Below are 12239 nucleotides of genomic sequence, written 5' to 3'. Positions count from 1 at the left end.
AAGTAAATAATGTTAAACTGACTTGTTTCACGTTTTGGGCTTGTAGATGCTGGAAAAACCAAGAAAACCAATCATGCTCTTGTTGTAGTCTGGTTCCCTGACCCCACTTAAGATGAAGCTGAGTAATTAATAGACTTTGGGGAATTGTAAGGTCAGAGAATCAGTCTAGCAAGCTTGTACCCCTTCACAGGTGTGTAATCAATTGAAAAGAAAATGTGAAATAACTAATACGAAAATTTAGGAGCAGTTTTGGAAAAAAGCCAGTTTTCTCCAACGCTAGTCGGCTGACCAGTGTTGGAAAAATACCTGTTTTCTTGAAAATGTCAGCACACCAGGAGCCACAATTTTACAGGATGCTTTAGACTGTCATTCCCTAACAATCCAGTAAGGTATTTTGTGATAATTTGAGCATTTCGGTTTTCTTTATGTTTGCAAATGTTGTATCTTCCCTTTAACATACTAAGTATTTCCTTCAGTTTCTTACGATTGGTAGACTGTAGTGCCTGTATTCCCACATGTCAAGGATGTTAGACAGAATGTACGGTATAGTTAATGCCCGCATCACTGTACATGTATGTACATGTACACTCACGTTTGTTTATGGTGTAAATCAAGGATTTTCTTTTGTTCCTCTTCCCTTTTCCTTTGTGTGTAACGGTACTCTAACTTTTTCGCAACAGCTCTCTTTGGTTTTGTACACGTTTTCTAATCGAGGTCGTCCTCGATATTGGTTCCTGTCCTCGATTCACCGATGATGTTGCACGTGTGTGTCCTCGATTTACACCATAAACAAATGCAAGCACAAACGCTTAGAAAATGGTGCTGTGTAATAATGAATAAAACAGCCGATATAATTTATCTGCTTGATTATTTTGTAACTAATTGGAAATTCTGTCACAATCACTGATTATAAAGACATGACTCATGACTGATTAGTTAGAAAAGTCTCAGCGACTTACATGTAGCTTTTTTAATCATCAATCACTGTACACATAATATTATATGACATTTCTGTGCACACAGTGATCACACGGAACTTCCTTTCAGGAAATCTGGAAAGTGGTCTCTGGGATTTACCCACAAAAGTTCCTTTCAATTATTACCTCCGCCAACATGGCCAGGGAGGTTAAGTTTTCATCAGATTTGGTTAGTTTGTTGGTTGGTTTGTCTGTTAACAAGATACATGTACCATAGCTCAAAAAGTTATGGATGGATTTGCATGGAAAATCTTTTTAGGGGTGGTCCTTGGTACAAGTGCAAATTGATTAGATTCTGGAAGTGATCTGGATCTGAGACTGGATCCAGGATTTTTTTTTTAAGGATTCTTCACAATTTAAGCAAGTATTTCTTTTGGGTGTACTGACAATAATGGCGGGGAATTGTTTAGCCTTGGCGGCGGTTTGCGCTCTTTGAGTGCTTTCTAGTTTCAAATGTAACGTCATGTAAACTTGTGAAGTGGTTTGTTTTTTTCTATTTCAGGCTACATGTATACTTTACAAGGTTGAATTTTTCCAATGAATATTTATTATGTGTTGATAATTTGTAGTTATCAAAAGTTGAACAGACTTTGTCAAACCTGAATGGCATTTTTTTTAATAGACACTTTACATACATTTGTTTTGTACACCTGTACATATGTAGTTTCATTTCTTGGTACTGTCGTTTCATTTCTTGGTACTGATTTGACACTACCATGACTACAGATTTCAATATCACTATTACATCTGTACAACATGTACATCACATAAACTGTCATGTACCGGTACAGACATGTAGTGTATGTGCATGCATACATGTACATGTACATGTATGTATTATTTTCCTCAGATGATACAACCTTGCGCGATCTTAACCCCTGGAATTGTGTAATTTAAATCTCCCATTATTTGGAAGACTTAAATTTGGACTGTAGTCGATGTGTTAAACGCACGACGCAGTGCGTTTAAGTTTGAAGAATTTTAATTTGTAGAATGAATCCCTTCAGAAATTAGATTTCAACGTCGCGTTGCTAGAATTTGTAATGTGCGCACCTCTGTTGTTCCTTTTGCGGTACAACACAAGATACAAGTATTTTTTTGTGAAAACAGGTATTTTTTGTGAAAACGAGCCTTCCAGACTTCCATATCGTAGAGAGGCATCGCGCAGTCTACATGTAGAAAAGAAAAAGGTTTGTACTGGTACGTGACGTGACGTGCAGGAGATCTATACATGTAATGCGAGCGCATAGCAGTGCATGCAGCCTTCGAAATACACGCGCAGGACGCTCTGAATAGTTAACCAGCATTGTTCTTCACAGCCAGGGGTTAGTGAAGGAACGCGCACGCAGCCCATGGAGTCGAGGTTGCAGACGATCACACTGTGCAAGTGCATACATTTGTATTGTACATGTTTGCATGTATGGATATGGACACCAACTGAGTGTGCTGGAACATGTACAAAAATACAAATGACACTGCCGTTGTATACATTGTTTATACTAGTCCTATTACTCCCACCTGTTTGTGACCCTGGTATTGAACTTGACATCTGGTCACAAAATGCAATGATTCATGGCCTTCAAAATACACAAGTACATGTACATGAGTCTGGTATGCAGAAATACCTCTAGGCTTAGGCTGGGTTGGCAAATCATAGTGATGAAAACCAAACTTGCCACAGATCATACAGGCGTTCTGGCAAAATGAAACCGGACTGGGCACAGGTCAAAAAGGAGGGTTTGTGGGTATTAGGAAAGGGAATAGAATTCTCCTTACAATACTGCTTGCTGCACTTTAAACCGACATTCCATTGACAAGTTCAAGTTCGCATAAATTTATCGACATGTCAAGAAAGCAAAATACTGAGAAAAGGGCCTTTAAAGTTTTGTACACGTACCGGTAGTCCTGAAATGAAAGATGTCAATTGTTTTTCTTTAAAAACACTTTTATTCCATGATTTTTATGCCACATATGTGTATTTCTTTAAAAAACACAGTAGACATAACGAAGGTTAAAAATATCACTCAATCTTCAAATTGAAAAAAAATCATACCAATTCGGTTTTTAGCACATTTCTCCATCCATTTCGTTTAGCCAGAACGCCTAACATGTTAAATACATTGGACAGGAGAAGATTTTAGTTTGTATTAAATGTAAAAGTTGGATTTATGTAACAAATATGTATAAAACTATGTAAAAACCTCTAGTCCTTTTATAGTCAATCTTGTGACAGATTGAATTTTGAATTCTATTCTAAATCAAAGTTAAGGCGAAAAAAATTGGCAGTTGAAAGCATTTAAGACACTGGTTGAGTGGCTCTAAAAAATCTTTAAAACAGGACTGGTTTGAGCAATTAAAATGTTTTTGGAATCAATTCCAACTCACAAAGGAGATTTCTTGTCACGTGGTGCTACCGTATTTTCAACCATGTTCACATGGGACGTTTTCTTGGTAAAAACTAATGGGGGCTGTTGTCAACTTTACGGAGACTGTTGTTAACTTGACCAAATTAACTCCGGTGCGGACAGCTGGTAATTAACTTCCCAAATTGTCAAGCGTCGACTGTCAGTCGTAAGCAACGAATGACTTTCTGCAGGCCAGAATTAATCCAATTGCACACTCGCCGTAGAATAACCAGAATATATTAACGATTCATTACATGTACATGTACAAACACAGTAACTTTTTACAAAACTCAGGTCAATTGCGAACACCACTTTTGTCATGTAACTGATTTAACTACAAACCTCCAAAATCTTAATGCCAACATATTTTCTAGTCCACAAGGAAATGTATTGAATTCCAAACATCTTAATTACCGGTAATTACTATGCATGTTTACTATGTCTTTGATTATTGATAGAGCAAATATTTCTGTAGTGGTAAGGAAATTATTTCAGAATTATCTGTTATCACCCACAAATTACACGTACATGTAGATTATTCTTTGCAATCAGACTAACAGAGCCAAACACATTAATATTATTATTGCTCAATATTGTATCCTTAATTTCTATGGCAGTCTCACTTTTTTATCTCTGGGGACATTTTTTATCTTTATTAATAACCTGTTCCAAGAACCTGAGGTACATGTTCATGTACATTGTACATTGTACATGTACAGTACTTGGCACACCCCAACAATGACATCAACATGGCATCCACAGGTGTCAAATAAAGAATGCACTTCAACAGACGCTAAATATACTTTCAATTGTGACTCACAAGCCAAACAAGTTGCAATGTTTATATTTTAGGATCTGGAGCAGACATGTACATGTAGGGCCTATCCAGTTGACTGTCATAGCTGTAGACTTTGCATACAGTACATTGTATGTGTTTACACATGTATGCACTTTAATTTGTGCTTGAACTTTTGTTTTGGATGCAAAGTCTACTTGTCAACATTTTCAACCAAATACTCGCAATTCACTAATTTAAAGGGAATATGATACAACATTTGCAAACATCAAAATATAAATATACCAAATTATTATGAAATACCTTACTGGACTGTTGGTGAATGACCATCTAAAGCATCCTGCTGTCATTTCAAGAAAAGGGTATTTTTGTATTTATTTCCAACACTTGTCTGCCGACTAGCTTTGGAAAAAAATTGCTTTTTTGTTCAAATATTGCCGCCAATTTACATGTACCATATTAAATATGGTACATGTAAATTGGCGGCAATATTTGTTCATGGTGTGTAATCGATTGCATAAATTTTATGCAATCGATTACACACCATGAACGGGTACAAGCCAGCTAGACTGGTTCCCTGACCTTACAATTTCCCGACGTCCATAAATTGCTCTGTTTCACCTTACATGTATGTGTAATATTTTTTACAGAGTACATGTATGTATATTTCCTTTCACTCAGATGCCACAATTTGCTCTGTGCTAAGCAGACAGGAAGCTGTCAATACTTTTTTATTTGTACATGTAGGTCACATGAAATCCTGGGTTGGATTGGTAGGGTTGGACAAAGGAAATGCCAGGAAATATGAGCTGACATTAAGCATCACGCTGGACACAGATTTGTCCCCCAAAAAATATCTGGCGTTTATTTGTACAAATGCATTGACATGTTTGCCTGTACAGCTCTAGCCATGCTAGCCAACAGTCAATGGCAATATGTGATTGTTGTGGTAAATTCTATTTCACACATACCGGTACATACCGGTAGGTACCTATAGAAAGTGTACAGTTTATGTGTATTACTACAAAAGATAAAAAAGTACATACATTCGATCCTTCCACAACCGGCTCTATTGATAACGGTAGCTGACCCAGATTGGAAATGAATTTTATCGACCGCTTTCGCTTTTGCCAAAATGGCAATACAAATGCGCAAGTGTCTGCCTACGATCCATTTTACTCATACAGTTAAATACAATGTACATGTACCGGTACATGCGCATGTTTATGGGGCACATGTAAATCGAGGACACACATGCAAAGCATCATCGAGTATAAATTGAGGACAGGAGTCAAATCGAGGATGACCTCAATTAGAAAGCGTGTACCAAACCAATGGGAGCTGTTGCAAAAAAGTTCAGATCGATGATGAGGAACAACAGAAAATCCTCGATTTACGCCGACTAACACCATAAACAAACCTAACGGTACTACATGTACATGTACAATGTACATGTACATGTACATGTACATACCGGTATGTACACAATAAACACACCAATACTGAAATTTGTATGCTTGTGGAGACATTTCTTTGTTCTCGTGCAGTAAAGTTTTCGAGTTTAAAAGTGTAGTTTCAAAATGCTCTTATTTTAACCAGAATTAATTTCCTTGGCTAAAATTCTGACTTAATATCCCTTTTCTAAAACTCTTCCATTTACGACAGATAAACCCCTTTAAAAAATTTCTAGTTTTTGAGTAAAATTCATATATCTATTTTGTGAAAACCTTGTGAGACATATGTCTCTTTTATTTAATGATTATAATTCAACGGTTGTAATTTTATATGATCTTATTTCCTATCTGTTTTGATAATTTTATACACTTTTAATACTTTAAATTGTTAGTTTTTGTTTTTTATTAATTATTTTTAAATTATATGCTCAGGGCCCCGTGGAAGACCACATTATTTTGTGAACGGGCTACCCTGGTAAAAGATCAGAAATAAATAAATAAATAAAAATCTATAGAAATTGCCCTGTGGAGACGTATACAATCTTTTGTTCCCTATTGTGTGCACGTCTCCAGAGGGCACGGTGTACCAGCTCTAGACACATGTGTACATGTACATCACGTTTGCACGCTGTACATGTACCTGTACATGTACAGGTACTGTTCATGTCCACACTGTACCGTAGTTTCCCCTTCGGAAAGTCTATCTTCTTTGCATACATGTACCGGTATATCAGTACATGTACCAGTACTTGTGCACATGTATGATTGTTAGTGTCCAAAGCATCTATGCCAACAGTTCAACCTTAATGGTAGTAATTGATAGCGGTGCAATAAAACCCTGGCCTGGGTGATATGCAGGATTTGACTTGTTGATACCAGCGATGATAATGGTGAACCCCAAACCAGGTCAATGCAGTTTGGTATGGACTTGGTCAAGCTGTAAAACGACGCCCACAAAAAAAGGCTTGAGGCTTGTTGAGTTGCATGCAAAAGTTTGTAGAAAGGACCAACCACGTATCAAATCAAGTGTGAAATTAATGTGCGCTTTGAAAAAATACAAGTTGTAATGTGAATCCGGCCAACACGGCCAGCAGCTGAAGTTACACTAAAACCACACCCTTTTATCTTTCAGCTTAATTCTGAACTGCTAAACCTACATAAAATGAAATCAGAGTATACCAGTACATTACAATGTATTTCACAATTATTCACTTAAAGCAAACTTTGTGTATGAATGTATTCTATACGTTAATCTACATTTTTGTTAATCCGATATAAGGAATACATATGCTGACATTTAAACATATGGCCACACATGTATACATGAATGAGCACCTATTCCGCTTCATTATAATCCAAGCTTCTTAGGTGACTCAGTGCATGTCTTTCAGACATGTCTTCATGCATCGGTGGGTCTCAAAAAGAAGATCACTCAGATTATGCTCTTCTCTGCTATACATGTACAGTATGTACATGTACCAGTAGCTGGTGGTACACAAATAGAAAATACTGTCTCGGTCAACAGCAATGCACTGTGCAGTGTGCAGTGAATCAGGGAATGCACTAACCTCTTGAGTCAACAAACAAAATGTGCTTTTAATATCCTTCAAAATTCACTTGGTGTTGAGAGGATTTAGCAAGAGTGTGAAAACGTCTTGTAAGCAGATCTCATCTACCATAACATATGCTCTACAAGAAGCCCCAGTCTAGTTGAGAGGCCAGGGGTCTCATTGATTAACAGTGTACTAAGCACAAACATTTGTTGAGCACAGAAAATATTTGCTTTCCAAAATACCTGCTTCAAAAAAAAGTCAAACGTCTAATGCCTGCAGAGTTGCAATCCAGTCAATCATTGGTTTTCAAATCAACAAATCGCAAACTATAGGTTTTTGCCCTTCACTGACGTATGAACACTGTATACTCAGTGTGTTTCAGCCCAAGCGAAAGTGAGGAAAAAAATCACTTGGGTGGGACTCGAACCCACGACCTCCTGCCAACTAGTGCAGACGTCTTACCACTGCACTACCCGACCACTAAGCTTGCCGGGATCGGCTGGCAAGGTTCGAATCTGATATAGCAGCGGGTACCGCAATGAAACTATTCATAAGATGGAATTTGCATCAGGGTAACGTTTAAATCACAAGTCAGGCGGGGCAGGGCAGGAGGGAAGGAGGGGGAGAGGAGAGGTCACACTCAGGGCAACAGCGACCCAGAATGCTAATATTTTGAGGCCACGGCTAGTTTTCGCACTCCAAATTCACACAAGTTTAGCCTATTTCAACTTCGGCATATTTCGCAGTGACTGCTTCATTTCGCATTTTGCTTAGCAAACACAGGTCACCAGCCAAAATCTTATCCAATGTGTGTACAGTTGTGACTGGTGCTCTGCTGATTCAGGCTCAGCACATAAATCTGCTAAGCAATATTTTTCTGCTTCAGAAGCTTCATCAAATTGGGCCCAGCAGCCCGAATGTTTCTTACCAGCATCTTCTCCAGGGCAGCATCCACCTCCTGGTCGGTGAGTCTCTGCTGGATGCGTTCATACTCCTGATGGGCCTCCTCCTCCTCCACCGAGGGGCGGGACTGCAGCCGCTGGTCCCTCTTGTTGCCCGACTCCGCCTTCTTGGAGGGCTTGGTCAAGATGCGTTTGCCTCCAAACTGCGGGATTTAAGAAGATGGAGAGAGAAGACACTGAGTGAGGCGGTGAGAAGTCAATGGAGTTGGAAGTCTACGAACTTCGTGTGGTAAACAGATTGTGCCTTGTGACCACTATAGAAAGCTGTAGGGTGGGACACACCATGTGTGGGACAACTTGTACCTTGAAGCACTACACACTACGGACTTATCTAAATGTGCACAAACCAATTGTATCCTCGGGTTGATGGTGAACTAAAGGGGGGGGGGAGCATTTAAGTGTCTGATCTATCTTTTATGTCACTTCCCTTTGAGTCCATGATGGTGTGTGTGTGAGTATGTAAACACCGGCAATCGTGGACTAGGGACAAAAGGGTTAGGGCACAAACAATGGGTCCACGATTAAAATTCGTGTACAAAACCAATGAGAGCTGTTGCTAAAAAGTTAGAGTACAAACAAAGAAATGAGGATTAGGGACAATAGGGGGTCCACGATTGCCGGAGTTTACAAAGACGAGTGTGGGTTGGTTATCCATTCAGACTTGGGACAATGGGGTGTGTGCGATTTCAATGGGCCAGCGGACCTGGGCACTAGTCCTCGGGAGAATTTCGTGTACAAACCTTATTGGAGCTGTCAAGAAAAAGTTAGAGTACAAACAAAAGGGAACAAAAGAAGGAAAGGGGTGGGTCCTCATGAGGATAGTAAATCACGACTGTGGATGTGTTCCTGTATTGTATTACGCTCGAGGACAGACAACAAAAGGAGCACAAAGGGGCCTTTCATCCTCGAACGACGGTGCCTACTGTCCTCGAATGCAGGTTTGTACGCTAAGTCTATGGGAAAGGTTTAGATCAGGGAACAAAGGAAAACACAAAGCCAATCCTCGGGAAGCATAGCAAAAAACGACAAGTGTGTTTGTGTGTGTGAAATTAAGCAACTCACAAATCATTAAAGGCAAATGGGATCATTTGCTTCTCATGCATTTTGTTTGTCTCCCAAAATTTAATAACAAAACTCTAAATCAAAAGAAGAAAGTTGAAAACCTAACCTGTTGATGTTTCACCTCAGGGATATACATGTACTTTTTGAGAAACAGTGAAAAACAATGAACGACCTTTTGATCACGAAACACACTTTTTGTCAATAGCACTCTTAAATTTACAAAAAAAATTCTTGATTTCTTCTAAATGACAGCAAGCCAGACGAATTTCACGGGATGTTTAGTACCGGTATGACCTTTAATTCAAGTAAAACCTTTAACCCATACCCTCCCAAATCCTTCAAAATCCTCCACAGTGTCTCAGAAGATTACGGACTGTTGCGCTTCTCTACTACTACATGTACTTAAAATCAGGCTTGCAGTATTTGGATCAATACAAGTAGCCATGGATAGTTTTAGTATACTGCCATTGGTTTTCACCACAGTGTTAGATCTCTCAGAAATATGCACCTGTACCGATATGACTAAATACCGTACACTCACAAAAACAATGTGTACACATACCGGTCAACACTTGCCTGCCACACCCAACAATCAAACACTTGCTATAACAACTGGTACAAAAACCATGCACTCACAGATTAAGTGTAAACTATTCTACATGTATCTTACCATGAAATCCACGAACTCCATCATCTGACCATGCTTACGTAAAATGAGTGACTACAACAAGTGCATGGAAAACTCACACACTGCGCTGTGACTAATGCTGAACTGCAGGTGCGTTCTACATATAGGTACTGCGCGGATACATGCCGATGCAGCCAGGGTGTCTAGCCCGTTAAGTCTTTTATCTACCGCAAATCCCTGGAGGGCAACTGCCGATTGTTTGTCAACTTCCGTTAAAAATTAATCTAAATTGGGTCAAGATTCCTGATTGGCACATGCGGTCGTTGGCAAGACCATGTGGTTTCAACAGTGGGCCCTCAAAAAGAAAAGCAAACACTGTCCAGACATCTCCACTTATGTAGAACAAAATAAAATCTAACATGTACACATTATGTACAACATGTAGTCCCATTTTACTGGGTGTGGTTATTTATTTTGTAAAGGGCAAGGCTTTATTTTTAAATTGACCAGCATGACCAGGGAACTCGCAGTGAAAACTCCCTCTGAAAGGTCCATAGGTGGACCAGAACTTCAAAGAGACAGCAATACCAAGATCAGAGCCACAGAGACCATGGAAATGCACACAATATACTTGTAGTTTCAATCGGCCTGCACTGGATTTTTGTAACCTGGTTTAATAACTTTGTACACTGAAAAAATGTCTCTACAACCAGTAACACAAATACATGTATACATGTTGTACATTGTACATGTACAAGGCCAGGAATGAAAATATAGTATTGATTTCAAATGTTTGTATTATTACATTTGAAGTATTTCCTGTTTTTAATGTAAATTAAATAGCACATTGGTGTGCGCATAATATACACAGTTGGTACACGCCCTTTGGAAACTGTTACGTGTGCATGGCTGTACAGTACAGCTGTCCCGAATTTATACCGAATAGGCCTATTCAAATAGCTTTTTGCCAGTTTGAATATTCCAGAAAAAAAAATACCCTCATGTATGATACACACAACTGTGATGTTATTTTTCATCGTAAAGTTGCAAAGCTTTACATGTGGGCCTATTTGTCAGTTGCCACTTTTTTGTCGACTGTAACTTTTTTGTCGAAGGCGGTTCATTGTTCACATCCTTTCAGCAGGTTAAAGCCCTTTCACGATTATAAAACAATCCAGTGTCCCATATCGATCACTGCACGCCAATTTTAACTGGCACACTCTTTGCGCAGCGAGACCTCAAACTGGGCTGGGGAAATACTGAGGACCTTGTCTTTACATCATGAAAATTTTAGAGAATTTTGTCTGCTAAAGAGTGAGTAAAGATGGCCTGATTTTGTTTTGCATGTTTTTCTGCACTCAACAATGATTGGAGATTTTTTTTTCAGTGAGCACAACATTGACATCAATATGCTGGCACGCGCTGAAAATAAAATCTTCTTTCTGTGTAGAAAAAGGCCGAACCGATCCACGAAATAACGGATACAGTATCCCTTTGTGGATCGGTTCGGCCATTTTCAGCATTTGGCGCAATCGTCAACTTCTGTGAAAATACACAACAGCAAAAAAATAGAGGGGTCCTAAAAATAACTAATGCCTATGTATGATGTATTGCGCAGGGCCCATTAAAGTATTCTATGGGGCCTATATATTTGCTACTGACTAGTCCTATAGGCCTTATTTTGTAAAGCAACTGTCTTGATCAAAACTCCATAAATCAGCAACTTGTTAATATGTTGGGCGTGATTGGTCGATGTGCATGATCGGTCAATTGCACTGCGCTATGAAAAAAATCAGTCCATCATGACAGCTATCTTGGACTTTACTTACCTTTTTAAAAAAAAATCCTCCAGAGCTGCGAATGTGAAAGAAAAGGTGTTCAACTGGTGCCAGCGCGATTGACCGAAAGCGTCATGATCGACAGATAGCTAGGCACATTCGACCAATTGCACGCATCGACCAATTCAAGGAAAACAATTAAAAAATGAAAACTATTTTTTTTTTTTAAACATTAGTTTAAAGTTAGTGAACAGGTGAAACTGTCAGTCACTCAAAAGAGCTGTCTCCTGTCAGTCACGTGGACTTGAGTCAAGGCGAACGTGGCAACCTGGACACGAAATAAGAACACATGAGTGGCTACACACGGAGCCGATGAGCTCCGCCACTTGCATGGTTTTTTGTGTGTGTCCAGGTTGTCACATGCGCCTTGACTCTAAAAATCTACGTGACTGACAGCAGAAACGATCCATCAACACGTGCGTGATCTTTTCGATGTTGCCTTGTTGTTGGAATTTAGATACGCAAACCTGTGCAAACGAACCTGGAAATGACATGAATAGACGTCTGAGAAAGCTGTCTGAGAAAGGCAGGACTTCTTTTCCATCGCTTTAAAGAGGGTGAGAG

The 12239-nt window shown here is 39.2% G+C and overlaps 1 protein-coding gene across 2 annotated transcripts in view; it reads right to left on the bottom strand.

Moving 5' to 3' along the window:
- Window positions 1-12239, bottom strand: part of LOC119733798 (protein diaphanous homolog 2-like) — a 54924-nt gene that overhangs the window by 41967 nt on the left and 718 nt on the right. The window contains exons 1-2 of one of the 2 annotated variants that reach the window (XM_038207168.1): window positions 9880-9973; window positions 8114-8290 (exon numbers count right to left, since the gene is read on the bottom strand). In XM_038207168.1, the coding sequence (XP_038063096.1) occupies window positions 8114-8290; window positions 9880-9903 (201 nt within the window). In that variant the 5' untranslated portion in view covers window positions 9904-9973. Of the gene's footprint in view, window positions 1-8113; window positions 8291-9879; window positions 9974-12239 lie in introns of those variants that run through there. The other variant, XM_038207167.1, reaches the window with a different exon arrangement.

The sequence above is a fragment of the Patiria miniata genome, unplaced genomic scaffold, assembly GCF_015706575.1.
Source record: "Patiria miniata isolate m_02_andy unplaced genomic scaffold, ASM1570657v1 HiC_scaffold_26, whole genome shotgun sequence".
Taxonomy (NCBI): Eukaryota; Metazoa; Echinodermata; class Asteroidea; order Valvatida; family Asterinidae; genus Patiria; species Patiria miniata.
This window is presented reverse-complemented; position numbering and strand designations above follow the sequence as displayed.